General features: G+C 40.4%; 1 protein-coding gene across 3 annotated transcripts in view; it reads right to left on the bottom strand.

Annotated features, from left to right (window-relative positions):
- Window positions 1-16,282, bottom strand: part of MFSD14B (major facilitator superfamily domain containing 14B) — a 77,421-nt gene that overhangs the window by 36,509 nt on the left and 24,630 nt on the right. For all 3 annotated transcript variants that reach the window (XM_003912003.5, XM_031654031.1, XM_031654032.1), the window contains exon 2: window positions 4,420-4,515. In XM_003912003.5, the coding sequence (XP_003912052.2) occupies window positions 4,420-4,515 (96 nt within the window). The remainder of the gene's footprint in view (window positions 1-4,419; window positions 4,516-16,282) is intronic.

The raw sequence follows: 16,282 nt of genomic DNA on the forward strand, positions 1-16,282 counted from the left end.
CAACACCCAAATGGATTTGTGTCAATAGACTCCAGGACCACCTCTAAGTTCAGCAGTTTGCTAAGAGGATTCCAGGACTCTGAAACTGTTACACTTACAGTTTATTACAGCAAAAGGACACAAAGTAAAATCAGCAAAGGGAAAAGGGACATCAGGTAAAGTCTGGAGGACACCAGGTGCATGCTTCTAAGAGTCCTCTCCCAGTGGAGTCACACATAAAGCATTTAATTCCTCCAGCAATAAACTGCAACAATGGCCAGGCACAGTGGTTCAAGCCTATAATCCCAGCACTTTGGGAGTCCGAAGCGGGTGAATCACTTGAGGCCAGGAGTTTGAGACCAGTCTGGCCAACATGACAAAACCCCATCTCTACTAAAAATACAAAAACTAGCCAGGACTCGGGAGGCTGAGGCAGGGGAATCACCTGAACCCAGGAGGCGGAGCTGCTGTGAGCCGAGATAGCGCAACTGCACTCTAGCCTGGGCAACAGAGCCAGGCTCTGTCTTGGGGGGAAAAAAAAAGAAAAGAAAAAGAAAAAGAGAAACTGTAACAACATTATGTGAAGTGTTGTCTACTATGGAAGCTCACAAAAGCCTAGGAGTTCAGGGTTTTTCTTGGCAGGTGATCTTGAAGGCACACAATGAATGACCAGTTACCAAAGCTCTAGTTCATGAGAAGGAAAGGAGGTGTTCATCATAAATAATGCTGTTTGCACAAACTGGACAAGTGAAGTTCAAAGATTCAATGTTATTGAATGCAGAATATTCTAAGAGCTCAATTGGGGCCTGTCAAGGACTAGTCACAGAAAATGGTCCTCTTGGGAACATGAAAGATTTGAGCAACTCGGGCCTGCTCAGTTAATCCTTTCCTGCCCAAGATAACAGAAAATTGTATGTGGTTATATAACAACACACTCTACAACAATGAAATGTTGCTACATACAACATGGATTAATCTCATAAACGTACTCAGCCAAAAAAGCCAGACAACAAAGAGTATACATTGTATGATTCCACTCATATAATATTAAACACACAAACACAAAGGCCAAACTGTCATATTAGAAATGTGTCAAGGACAGAAATTACTTAGGATTGTTTCTGAGAGTGTGGTACAATGCTGGATATGTAAGTGTACTTACTGTATAAAAAAATTCATCAAGCTGTGTATTTATAATTTGTACATCTTTCTGTACACATTATACTTCAAATTAAAAGCTTACACAAAAAGGTATCTGGTTCCTATTTTAGCCATGAGGAAACTTTAGGAAAATATATCATTCTATAGAATCATATTTTCCTCAGTTCAAACTCCTAACACAGCTCAAAATCCTATAATTTTATATTGTGAGGGTAGAAGAACATCTTTCCTATTTTCTGGTTTTTAGGACAATCAGGGAAATACAGAAATTGAAAAGTGCATAAAGTACTGAGAGATCAGCTAATCCAGTGGTTTTTCTAACTATATTACTCAGAAATATTATAGGAACCCTCTAATGGTTTGATTTGAATTTCTCTCTCTCTCTCTTTCTTATTTTTTTTATTTTAATTTTAATTTTTTTGAGAAGGAGTCTCACTCTGTTGCCCAGGCTGGAGTACAGTGGTGTGATCCCGGCTCACCACAATCTCCGCCTCCCGAGTTCAAGCGAGTCTCCTGCCTCAGCCTCCCGAGCAGCTGGGACTACAGGTGCATGCCACCATGCCTGGCTACTTTTTGTATCTTTAGTAGAGACGGGGATTCACCAAGTTGGCCAGGCTAATCTTGAACTCCTTGATCTCGTGATCTGCCCATCTCAGCCTCCCAAAGCGCTGACATTACAGGCGTGAGCCATTGCACCCGGCCTTGAATTTTTTTTTTAATGTATTACAAACCCAACCTCTACAAGAAAAAAAAGATTGTCAGACTTCTCACATTTGACATGACAGTATAAAAAGATTAACAAATTATCTTTCAATACAGCTGTATGAACCTATTTCCGTGCTCTGGAATTCAACCAAAGGCATAAAACAAACTGGGAGCATTTATTTATTAAGTTCCTGAACTTCAGGCAGTAACGGTGGTTTTAGTTTTGAGCTGCTCCCAGACTCCTGCCCCTCCCCCAACCCCAGCTGTGTGGGGTATGTTAGTTTAAACATGACATGCTGCTGCCTGAGAGGACTCATTGGATTTGGAGTGTTGTCAAGTTAACAGGGCAAACACGGAAGACTGGTGGACTAGGCCCGGGATAGATACAACAGGTAGTTGTAGGAGGTGAGACAGCCACAAGAGGCTTGAAAAGCTCTCCCCAAATCGGTTGACTTCTAGACTATATACATGCATATAAGAGACTGGAACACACTCAAGCCACCCATTTTTAAAACATGAAATGAGTTTTAGAGATAGATGGTGGTGACAGATACCCAACATTATGAAATGTATCTAATACTACTGAGCTGTATCCTTCAAAAGAGTGAAAATGGTAAGTTTGTTATGTGTATTTTACCATAATTTTTTTAAATGGAAAAAAAAAAGAGTGATCTGGTTTGTCTATATTCATACTAAAAATGTGTCCTGAACAAACACATGTATTTGTTCAAGGAATATATTTAGTAAGCACCAACCATATCCCAGGCAGCACTACGCAAACAGTGAAGAAAATTAGAATCTCATGAAACTCAAAATGGGACTAATTATCCTCATTAACTAATAACAAATAACCTACTATAGGTTTCCTACTATGAAGGAAAAACTGCAATAAGAAAAAAAGAAGTATTAAGGAAGCAGGCAATGTTTAAGTCCTCTGTTCCACCCAAATTATAATTTTAATTAATCAAACTGTATTTTTTTTTTTTGAGATGGAGTTTTGCTCTTTTTGTCCAGGTGGAGTGCAATGGCACCATCTCAGCTCACCACAACCTCCACCTTCCGGGTTCAAGCAATTCTCCTGCCTCAGACGCCTGAGTAGCTGGGATTACAGGCATGCGCCACCATGCCTGGCTAATTTTGTATTTTTAGTAGGGATGGGGTTTCTCAATGTTGGTCAGGCTGGTCTTGAACTCCCAACCTCAGGTGATCCACCAGCCTTGGCCTTCCAAAGTGCTGGGATTACAGGCGTGAGCCACTGCATCAGGCCTCAAACTGTATTTGAAATGTGCCAGAAGAATTAAAAACTTTAAAAGGTTCATAGCAAAGTCTTATGTAAGGCTAACGGGCTAACAGCCACCCTCTAAAGTTCTCTGCTGTCTAAACCTTATTTAAGAACAATGATTATCTGTACCCAGAGGGATTCTTCAGTAAGGCAAAATGATTAGGAAGAGTTGAGCTCCAATGTTTTATTTTTTTAATTTTGTTTTTTTAGAGATGGGGTCTTGCTATGTTGCCCAGGCTAGACTTGAACTCCTGAGCTCAAGCAACCCTCCTACCTCAGCCTGCTAAATAGCTGGCCTAAAGGCATATGCTACTGTCCCCAGCCCATCAATAATTTTTAAAGAATAATTAAAACAACTGAAACTTAACTCCAATTTAAAATACTTTATTAAAATTAAGCATTAAATAGTTGTAAGCCACCTAAGATCTGCCCCGTCATCTTTTCTTTGGCATCTCCCTTCCTTCTAACCACATCATAGATCAAACATACAAGTTCTTGCTAAGATATTCAATACCACCTCTGAAGAAAATGGCTATCGATAAGCTACGAAAAACTGAAATTTAGACATTCCTACAATTATTACTCATTGTTACAAAGTACTCACCAATCTGCTATTTACTATGTTCTTAAGTCAAAGACCATTAACATCCCCATAAAGAAGTTACAGACTTCAACAATGCTTTGCAATTTCCTGTAGGACAGGACCCTATGAGTCGGTGGCCTGTTATGAACCCAGTCACACAGAGCAGCAGGTGAGTGAGCATTACCACCTGAGCTCTGCCTCCTGTCAGATTAGCAGTGGCATTAGATTCTCATAGGGGTGGGAACCCTACTCTGAACTATGCACGTGAGGGACCTAAGTTGCGCTCATTATGAGAATCTAATGCCTGATGATCTGAGGTGGAATAGATTCACCCTGAAACCCTCCCCTAACCAACCCACTTCTGTGGAAAAATTGTCTTCCACGAAACCAGTCCCTGGTACTAAAAAGGTTGGGAATTGCTGCTTTAAAGCATCTTAAAGATCTTTCTAAACATATACAGTTCATTTGTGTAACAGCACCCCCAAGTCTGGTTCAACAAGAGTGCAGTGCTACCCAGGAATATTTAAAGAGGTGTTTGTGTTACACGTTGTTCAGAAACTACAAAGGAAAAAAAAAAAAATGAAACAAGCTGTTTTAAATCACTATCAAGAGCTACTCCCAAACACGTATCTAGACATACACAGTGATACATGCCTAAGAACTTACCTCTTTCTCTTACAAAACAAAAACCCAGTTCAGCAATACTTACAGTCAACATTGGAGTTGTCAACAGGCCCCACGCAAAGAATTCAAGGAAGATGACAATAGCAGCATGGTACACACTTGGTCGGCCAAAGCCTTGTAGCTAAAAAATAAAGTTATTATGAAAATTAGCAAAGAAATATAAGAAATCTATTATCTTTAAATGGTACAGAAAAAAGGTGTAAAATAAAGTTAGGGCCTACCTCGGTCATTTAAAATAAAACTTCATTTGGTGTTATCCCTGATGCTTTCACTTCCCCCTAATAAGGGAAGGTGCTAAGATTATAGCACAGGCTGAAGCCTGTAATCTCGGCACTCTGGGGGGCCGAGGCAGGCAGATCACAATGTCAGGAGTTCAAGACCAGCATGGTCAACATAGTGAAACCCCACCTCTACTAAAAAATACAAAAATTAACCAGGCATGGTGGCGGGCTACTTGGTGCCAGTTACTTGGGAGGCTGAGACAGAAGAATTGCTTGAACCCGGGCGCCAGAGGTTGCAGTGAGCTGAAATCCTACCACTGTACTCCCACCTGGGTGACACAGCAAGACTCTATATCTCGGAAAAAAAAAAAAAGAAAGAAATAAAAGAGAAAAAGATTATAGACTTTTGATCTGTCCCATCAATGCCAATCACTGGAGCTTTAGTAGAAAATCAACTGGGTCTTCAAGAGACTGAGGTTTCAGGATCTGACTGCTCTGTCCCTTGCAAATTATGTGTTCCTTAGCAACTTAACTTCTCTAGGGCTGAAGTTTCTTTACCTACATAATAAGAGAGATGGGTATGGGTATCACATGCTCAAAGGCCTGAGAGACAGCTCGGACCCCTTTAAATCAGTATGGAATATCTTGAGATATCCCAATTCCACAGATGTTTAGAAGCAGAGGATGAAAAGTGTGCAATGTCTGTGCACGCTCTTATTTACCATCTCTTCCACAGATTACTGCAATGACCTGTTAACCCTGCCGTGACTCGTTTTCCCTGTCCCCTCCAAACTTGTGGTAACATTACACTCAGAGTGAACTTTTTAAAAATACAAATCTTATTCCATCACTCCTATGGAAAACTGCAAAAACAAAGAGCTACAAATTGCTCTCATCCCTGTACACACACATTTTCACAATATGACTTTGCTGCCAATTCCATCAAAAGGTTCAGTCTATTTCTCCACGTCCCTAGATCAAAGCTGGTTTGACAACTTCCTGTAACCAACAGTCAGGCGAGGTGAAAACATGGATTTCTGAACCTAGATTGCCAAAGATCTTCAAGACTACCACAAGGAGAAATCTCTTCCTGCCACAGGAGTATGAGAGCATAAGAAACCCCCCCTATCAAGGCCTCACAGACAAACCAGTTAACAGCCATCACCAACTGTCAGACATAGGAGCAAGGCCATCTTAGACGACCCAATTATAATCAAACCTACAGGTGACTACAGAAGCATGAGACACATCGAGAGAAATCAGTGAAGAACTCTCGCTGAGTTTCACTCACACCACTAACCCAAAGAATTGCAATAAATGCTTGTTGTTTTAAGCCATTAAGTATTAGGGTTGTTTCTTATGTAGCTTTTTTTTTTTTTTTTTCTGAGATGAAGTCTCGCTTTGTTGCCCAGGCTGGAGTGCAGTGGTATAATCTCAGCGTACTGCAAAGTGCTGGGATTACAGGCATGAGCCCCCATACCTGGCCCACACTTTTTAATAGCTAACTACTCAGCATCTCACTGTATGAATGTGCCATAATTTTAACCATTCCAATATTGATAAGAGTACATGGAATTTTCACTTATTTAAAACTGCTGCAATTAATTTTTTTTAATTTTGAAATAATATTAAACCTACAGAAAAGTTGCAAAAACCAAGAGTTCCTGTATATCCCCTTCACCCAGCTTCCCCAAATGTTAAAATCTTCTATAACCATGGTATAATTATCTAAAACAGGAAATTAGCATTGCTACAAAACTTTAATCTACATACCTTATTTGAATTTTGCCATTTTTCCCATTTTCTTTTTCTGGTTCAGAATCTAATCAAAGATTTAACACCGCATTTAGTTCTCACATTTCTTTAGGCTCTTCCAATCTAAGTCAGCTCCCAAGACTTTTATTTTTTTACTTTCATGATCTTGATACTTTCAAGGAATACTAGTATACTCTTTACCAATAATTTTACATAGCGTTCCTCAATTTGAATTAATCTAATATTCTCTCATGATTAGATTGAGGTTATACATTTTATTTTAAAAAAATACGTCACATCTCAAAAAATTCACCATTTTCAAGTGCACAAGTCAGTGGTTTTTAGAATATTCACAAGGTTGTACAACCATCACCACTATCTAACTCCAGAACATGTTTATCACCCCCCAAAAGAAGCCCTACACCCATTAGGAGACATTATTTATTTCCTTCTCCCCCTACTCCCCCTCAGAACCACTAATCTACTTTCTGTTTCTATGGATTTGCCTATTCTGGGATTATACATAAATAGAATTCATAAATGGAATCACATAACATGTAGCTTTTTGTGTCTAGCTTCTTCCAGTCAGCATTTTTTCAAGGTTCATCCATGTTGTAGCATGTATCAGTATTTCATTCAATTTTATAGCTAAATAATATTCCACTACATCAAGATACTGCATTTTGTTTATCCATGCATCAGTTCATAGACACTCAGGCTGTTTCCATCTTTGGCTATTATGAATAATGCTGCTATAAACATGGATATAGAAGTTTTTGTATGAACATGTCTCCAATTCCCTTGGCCATACACATAAGGGTGAAAATGCTGGGACTATTAATATCCTTTTATTAGCATTCTAGGATATATTTCTAGAAGTGAAGTTGCAGGGTCAAAGAATATATACATTTTAATTTAGAATCCAATTATAATTTAAAAGTTTCACTAATTATAAGTCAAAAAAATACTTTATCTTATGTCACCTAATCAACTAATATCTCTAACATATAAAAAGCTTCTAAAAATGTTAAGCAAAAGACTAACAGCCCAATAAAAAGATAGGCAAGAAATATGAAATCAGTTCACTGAAGAAATCAAATGTCCCTTCACTAGTCTCATTTGTAGTAAGAAAAATACAAAATTAAGCTAAATTCAAACACAAGTTCTCAGTATCAGACATTAAAAATTCAAACATTTATAAACTTCTATTGATGATGCAATTGAAAAGAAACAAAAACTGCAAATAGGAACTAAAAATGGTACACCACTATGGAAGAAAATGCGGCAACATCTAGACAAACTACATATTTATCCTTTGAAGCAACAATTCTCTTTATCCCTAAACTATGAGATGCCATATGCACAAAGCTAAAACACTGTAACAGCAAAAATTAACTCTGGGCCTGGGGAAGTGGCTCACACCTATACTCACAGCACTTTGGGAGGCTGAGGCAGACCAATCACTTGAGGTCAGGAGTTCATGACAAGCCTGGCCATCAAAGTGAAACTAGAAATGCAAAAACTAGCAGGGCATGGTGGCGGGTGCCTGTAATCCCAGCTACTAGGGAGGCTGAGGCAGAAGAATGGCTTGAACCTGGAAGGAGGAGGTTGCAGTGAGTCGAGATCACGCCATTGCACTCTACAGTGTCATTAACAATTTAAAAAAAGAACAACTTACAGTCTCATTAACAATCTTTTGGGGAATACCTGTCCCGCCATATCCTAAGACTACATAATAATTTTTAAATTTTTTGACAGGTGCAGTGGCTCATGCCTGTAATCCCAGCACTTTGGGAGGCAAGGCAGGCAGTTCGGGACCAGCCTAGCCAACATGGCGAAACACCATCTCTACTAAAAACATAAAAATTAGCCGGGCATGACGGCGAGCAACTATAATCCTAGCTGCTCAGGAGGCTGAGGCAGGAGAATCACTGGAACCCAGGAGGCGGAGGCTACAGTAGGCCGAGATCGTATCACTGCACTCCAGCCTGGGGGGACAGAGCGAGACTCCATCTCAAATAATAATAATTTTTAAATTTTTCCTAATTTGATTTTTTTAATGGTTATCTAATTTTATTTTGTATTTCCCTTACTCCCAATGAGGCTGAGCTTCTTTCCTATGATTAGGAATTTGCATTTCTTTTTCTGTGAATTGCCTATTCATCTTCTGTCAATTTTTTATTGGTGACCTTAATCTTTCATATTGATTTATAGGACCCTTTTAGAATCAATATTAAAAAGATTTATACAATGCAACATCAAATTATCATTCTCAGCCAGGAGTGATGGTGTGCACCTGTAGTCCCAGCTACTTGGAAGGATCACATGAGCCTAGGAGTTCAAGTCCAGCCTGGGCAACACAGCAAGAACCCCATCTCTTAGAGGGGAAAAAACAAAACAAAACAGGCCCAGTGCAGTAGCTCATGCCAGTAATCCTAGCACTTTGTGAGGCTCAGGTGGCAGGTGGGAGATTTACTTGAGGCTAGGAGTTCAACAGCAGTATAGACAACATAGTAAGACTCGATCTCTCCCAAAAATTTAAAAATTAACCAGGGATGGTGACATGTGTCTGTAGTACCACCTCCTCAGGAGGCTGAGGCAGGAGGATCGCTGGAGCTCGGGAGTTTAAGGCTGCAATGAGCTATGACTGCGCCACTGCACTCTAGCCTAGGCCACAAAGTGAGACGCCAGTCTCGTTTAGGAAAAAAAGTCATCATCCTCACCTACCAGCATCAATACTCTCTAAAAATAAAAGCACAAATACACAAATCAACAATAGCTAGAGACTTCAATACCCATTTTCAGTAACTGATAGAACAATTAGAAGATCAGTGAGAAATAGAAGACTTTGGTAACACAGTGCACTAAACCCAACAGACATTTATTGAACACTCTTCCCAACAAGATAGAAATTCTCATGTGCACATGAGAAGACTGTAAAACAAGTTTGAATGAATTTAAAAGGAGTTAATTTATATAATTTATACAAACTATGTTCTTGACCACACAGAATGAAATTAGACATTAACATAACAAAATTTGGAAAATTCATGAATATTAAAATATTAAAACATACTCCTAAATAATAGATAAAAGAAATCACAAGGAATGTTACAAAACTTTCATTTGAACAAAAATGAAAACACGACACACCAGTTGAATGCACCTTAAAGCAGCGCTTAACAGGAAGTGTACAGCCGTAGATACGTGGTTATAAAAGGTATCGAATCAATAATTTAACCTTCCACCCTAAGAAACTAGAAAAGAGCAAGCTAAACTCAAAGCAAGAAAAGAAAGTAAGATCAGAGCAGATACAAACGTGATACAGAATAGAAAAGCAATACAGAAAAATCAACAAAATCAGGTCGGGTGCAGTGTGAGCCTAGCACTTTGCGAGGTCAAGGCGGGCAGAACACTTGAACCCAGGAGTTAAAGACCAGCTTGGGTAACATGGTGAAATCTTGTCTCTACTAAAAATACAAAAAAAAAAAAAGAAAGTTTACCCAAGGATGGTGGCGCACACACACCTATAGTCCCAGCTACTTGGGAGGCTGCAGTGGACGAATTGCCTGAGTCCGAGAAGTTGAGGCTGCAATGAGCCACGATCATACCACTGTACTCCAGTCTGGGATAAGGGAGTGAAATCTTGCCTAAAAAAGAAAGAAAGAAAAAAAAAAGGAGGCCGGGCGCAGTGGCCTGTAATCCCAGCACTTTGGGAGGCTGAGGCAGGCGGATCACGAAGTCAGGAGATCGAGACCATCCTGGCTAACATGGTGAAACTCCATCTCTACTAAAAATAAAAAATAAAAAATAAATTAGCCAGGCATAGTGGCGGACACCTGTAGTCCCAGCTACTCGGGAGGCTGAGGCAGGAGAATCGCTTGAACCCAGGAGGCGGCGGAGCATGCAGTGAGCAGAGATTGTGCCACTGCAATCCAGCCTGGGCAACAGAGCGAGACTCCGTCTCAAAAAAAAAAAAAAAACAAAAACAAAAACAAAAACGGAAAAAGGAAAGGGAGAAGAAAAATCAACAAAAAAAATCAAATATCAAACTAATGGACAAACCAAGAAAAGAGGAGACCTGAATTACTAACACCAGAAATGAAAGAGAAGATAACAATGGTCAACCTTACAGAAATAGCAAGGATTATAAGGTAGTCTTATAGACAATTAGCCAACAAACTGGATAAATGAAATAAAATGGACAAACTCCTAGAAACACATAACCTACTAAAAATGAATCATGAATAAATAGAAAATAAAAATAGACCTATAACCAGTAAGGAGACTGATTCAGTAAACAAAAACCTCCCAGAATTCCAGCAGAGTTAAAGAATTAAACCTCTTCCTAAGATATGAAGAGGAAGGAGCACTTTCTAACTCACTCTCTGAAGCCAGTATTACAGTAGTTGCCCCCTTATCCAAGGGAGACACATTCCAAGAACTGTAGTGGATGCCTTGAAAAGTACCAAATCCTATACAGCTGTTCCTCCACTTACAAAGGGGTTACGTCTCAATAAACCGACTATAAGTTGAAAATACACTAAGTTGACGCTTTAGACTTATGACATATTCAACCTATGATGGGCTTATCCAGACAACACAATCATAAGTAGAGGTGCATACTGAACGCATACTGCTTTTGCATCAAGGTAAAGGTGAAAAATCTAAGTTCAACCATCAAATTTGGGACCATCTATATATACTGTTTTTTTCCTACATACATCTATGATTAAGTTTAATTTTTAATTAGGCACAGTCCTCATGTGCTTTTGGTCATTATTAAATAAAATAAGGGCTACTTGAACACAAGTATTGTGATACTGCAGTCCATCTGATAACTGATGGCTAACTAACAGATGGGCAGCATATACACTGTAAATGCTGGACGAAAGGATAGAGCAAGATGGCACAGTATTTCATCACACTACTCAGAATGTGATGTGCAACTTAAAACTTACGAATTTTTATTCTGGAATTTTCCATTTAGGATTATCAAACCTCAGCCCACTTCGGGTAACTAAAACCTCAGAAAGCAAAACCACAGAAAGCAAAATCACAGATCAGGGAGTACTGCCATACTCTAAAAAAGCCAGACAAAGACACTACAAGAAAACTATAGGACCAGGCACAGTGGCTCACACCTGTAATCCCAGCACTTTGGGAGGCCGAGACAAGTGGATCACAAGGTCAAGAGTTCGACACCAGCCTGGCCAACACGGTGAAACCACGCCTCTACTAAGAATACAAAAATTAGCCAGGCGTAGTAGTGCGTGCCTGTAATCCTAGCTACTCAGGAGACTGAGGCAAGAAAATTGCTTGAACCTGGGAGGCGGAGGTTGCAGTGAGCTGAGATCACACCCCTGCACTCCAGCCTGGGTGACAGAGCAAGACTCCATCTCAAAAAAAAAAAAAAGAAAAAGAAAACTACAGAACAATTTCCTTATGCACATTGATGCAAAAATCCTCAACAAAATATTAGCAAACCAAATTCAACAGTTTATTAAGCAGTTTATTATGGTTATACACCATAACCAAGGACTTATTCTAAGACTGTAATAACAGTTCACCTATGAAAACCAATCAACGTGGCCAGGTGCGGTGGCTCACACCTGTAATCCCAGCACTTTGGGAGGCCGAGGTGGGCGGATCATGAGGTCAGGAGATCAAGATCATCCTGGCTAACACGGTGAAACCCCATCTCTACTAAAAATGCAAAAAATTAGCCGGGCATGGCGGTGGGCGCCTGTAGTCCCAGCTACTTGGGAGGCTGAAGCAGGAGAATGGCGTGAACCCGGGAGGCGGAGCTTGCAGTGAGCCGAGATCGCGCCACTGCACTCCAGCCTGGGCGCTGAGCAAGACTCCGTCTCAAAAAAAAAAAAAAAGAAAAGAAAAGAAAACCAATCAATGTAATTACATCACATTAAAATACAGAGGAAAAACCCACAAACTCATCTTAATTGACGAAGTAAAAGCATCTGACAAAATCCAACACGCTTTCATAATAAACACTTAGAAAACTAAGAAAAGAATAAAATTATCTCAAATAATAAAGGCCAAATATGAAAAACCCACACTTCACATCGTATTCAATGGGGAAAGGCTGGAAACTTTTCCTCTAAGAACAGAAACAAGACAAGGATGCCCACTTTCACCACTTCTATTCAGTATAATACAACACTAGAAATTCTAGCCAGAGTAATATGGCAAGAAAAAAAATGGCGTCCAAACTGGAAATAAAGAAGTAAAATTATCTCTGTTCACAGATGACAAGATCTTGTAAGTAGAAGACCCTAAAAATTCCACACACAAAAAAACCTGTTACAAATAATACATGAATTGGCCGGGCGCGGTGGCTCACGCCTGTAATCCCAGCACTTTGGGAGGCCGAGGCGGGCGGATCACAAGGTCAGGAGATCGAGACCACAGTGAAACCCCGTCTCTACTAAAAATACAAAAAATTAGCCGGGCGCGGTGGTGGGCGCCTGTAGTCCCAGCTACTCAGGAGGCTGAGGCAGGAGAATGGCGTGAACCCGGGAGGCGGAGCTTGCAGTGAGCCGAGATCGCGCCACTGCACTCCAGCCTGGGCCACAGCGCGAGACTCCGTCTCCAAAAAAAAAAAAAAAAACAAATAATACATGAATTTAACAAAGTTACAGGATACAAAAATCAACATTAAAAATCAGCTGCATTTCTATACACTAAAGATTACCAATTTTAAAATGAAACTTAAAAAATTCAAATTGGGCTGAGTGCAGTGGCTCACACCTGTAATCCTAACATTTTGGGAGACCAAGGCAGGAAGACAGCTTGAGCTCAGGAATTTGAGGCCCTCCCAGGCTACACAGTGAGACCTTGTCTCTACTAATAATCAAAAAACGGCTGGGCATGGTGGCTCACGCCTGTAATCCCAGCATTTTGGGAAGCCGAGGCAGGCAGATCACGTGAAGTTGGGAGTTCAAGGCCAGCCTGATCAACATGGTGAAACCCTGTCGCTACTAAAAATACAAAATTAGCTGGGTGTGGTGGCACGTGCCTGTAATCCCAGCTACATGGGAGTCTGAGGCAGGAGAATCGCTTGAAGCCAGGAGGCGGAGGTTGTGGTGAGCCAAGATCACACCATCGCTCTCCAGCCTGGGCAACAAGAGTGAAACTGTGTCTCAAAAAAATAAAATCATCAAAAAACTTAGCCAGACGTGCTGGCACACATCTGTGGTCCCAGCAACTCAGGAGGCTGAGGTGGGAGGATCACTTGAAACTGGGAGTTCCAGGTTGCAGTGAGCTATGATCACCCCACTGCACTACAGCCTGGGCAAGAGTGACACCCAGCCTCAAAAAAAAAAAAAATTCAAGTTGCAATAGCATCATAAAGAATAAGTTACTTAAGAATAAATTTAACCAAGAAAGTAAATGATTTCTACGCTTAAAACTTTAAGACACTGCTGAAAGAAATTAAAGAAGGTATAAATAAACATAAAGACATCCCATGTTCATGGATTTAAAGACTTAACATAGTCAGGGTATCATTGTTACCAAAAGTGATCTGTAGATTCAATGCCAGTCCTATCAAAATCCCAACGATTTTTTTTTTGCAAGAAGAGAAAACTCCATCCTAAAACTTATATAGAATCTGAAGGGACCCCCAATAGCCAAAATAATCTTGAAAAAGAAAAAAAAGTTATCTCACACTTTCTGAATTCAGAACTTACTATAAACATATGGCAATCAAAACAGTGTGGTTCTGGCATAAAAACAGACATACAGACCAACGGAATTAAAAGCCCAAGCGGGGCCGGGCGTAGTGGCTCACGCCTGTAATCCCAACAATTTAGGAGGCCAAGATGGGCATATCACGAGGTCAGGAGATCGAGACCAGCCAGACCAATATGGTGAAACCCCGTCTCTACTAAAAATGCAAAAAATTAGCTGGGCATGGTGGCGAGCACCTGTAGTCCCAGCTACTCGGGAGGCTGAGGCAGGAGAATGGCATGAATCTGGGAGGCGGAGCTTGCAGTGAGCCAAGATCGCGCCACTGCACTCCAGCCTGGGCGACAGAGCAAGACTCTGTCGCAAAAAAAAAACCCCGAGTGGGCCTGGCAGTGTGTCCTTGTATTTCTACCTACTGAGGAAGCTGAGACAAGAGAATCACTTGAGCCCAGGAGTTCAAGTCCAGCCTGGGCAACATGGCAAAAAATAAATTAAAAGCTTGGAAATAAAAAGCCCGGAAGTAAATACATACATGTAACAAATGATATGCAACAAGGGTACCAAGACCATTTAATGAGAAAGGAAGGACACTCTCTCAGCAAATGGTGATGGAAAAACTGGATATCCACATTAAAACGAATGAAGTTGGATCGCTACCCTAAACCACATATAAAAGTTAACTCAAAATGGACCAAAAGTCTAAACATAAAAGTAAAACCTATGAAACTCTTAGAAGAAAACATGGAGGAAAGCTTCATGGTATTGGATTTGACAATAACTTCTTGGATATGGCACCAAAAGAACAGCCAACGAAAGAAAAGACACATAAATCAAACTTCATCAAAGCGAAAAACCTTCGTATATCAAAGGATACTATCAAAACAGTGAAAAGGCAACCCAATTAAAAACAGGCAAGGAAACTGAACAGACTTCTCTAAAAGAGATACACAAATGGCCAAGAAGCACATGAAAAGATACACATAGGCCAGGCGCAGGGGCTCATGTACGTATGTAATCCCAGCACTTTGGGAGGCCGAGGCAGACGGATCACTTGAGATGAGGAGTTTGAAACCAGCTTGGCCAACATGGTGAAACCCCGTCTCTAGTAAAAATACAAAAATTAGCCAGGCATGGTGGCGCATGCCTGTGTTCCTAGCTACTCTGGAGGCTGAAGCAGGAGAATTGCTTGAACCCGTGAGGCAGAGGTTGCAGTGAGCCGAGACTGCACCACTGCACTCCTGCCTAAGAGACAGAGCAAAACTCTGTCCCACCCCCCAAAAAAAAAGAAAGAAAAAGAAAAGATACACATCACTAATCATTAGGGGAATGCAAATCAAAACCATAATGAGATATCACCACATACTCATTAGGATGGCTACTGTCTTAATCTGTTTTGTGCTGCTATAACAGGATACTTGAGACTGGGCAGTTTATAAAGCACAGAAATTTATTTTCTCACAGTTTTGAAGGCAGAGAAGTCCAAAACAAGGTGTTAGCATCTGGGGTGGACATTCTTACAGCATCCTCACAAAGCAGAAGGTGGAAGGGCAAAAGAGGGTGAGCCCTCTCCCACAAGCCCTTTTTAATAGCAGCATTATTCCATTGATAATGGTGTAGCCCTCATGATAAATCCTTCCCAACAGGCGCCATCTCCCAATACTCCTGCATTGGAAATTAAGTTCCCAACACATGAATTTTGGGAGACACATTCAGACTACAGCAGCTGTGATTTTTTTTTCTTCAATAAGAAAATAAGTGCTGGCAAGGATGTGAAGAAATTAGAAGCCTTGCACACTGTTGGTAGGAATGTAAAATGGTGCAGCTCCTATGGAAAAAGTTTGGCAGGTACTCAAAAAATTAAAAATAGAATTACTTCATGACCCAGCAATTCCACTTTTGGGTACATATTCAAAAGAAACAATAGCAGGGACTTCAACAGATTTTTATACACCCATATTCATAGCAGAATTCTTCACAATAGCCAAAGAGTAGAAGCAACCCAAGTGTTCATCAACTTATGAATGTTTACACAAAATATGGTAATGTATACAATGGAATATCATTCAACCTCAAAAAAAAAAAAAAAAAAAAAGGAAACTGACTGTCACAACATGGATGAACCTTAAGGACATTGTAGTAAGTGAAATAAGCCAGTCATGGCCGGGCATGGTGGCTCACGCCTGTAATCCCAGCATTTTGGGGGGT

The sequence above is a fragment of the Papio anubis genome, chromosome 13 (genome assembly GCF_008728515.1).
Source record: "Papio anubis isolate 15944 chromosome 13, Panubis1.0, whole genome shotgun sequence".
NCBI lineage: Eukaryota > Metazoa > Chordata > Mammalia > Primates > Cercopithecidae > Papio > Papio anubis.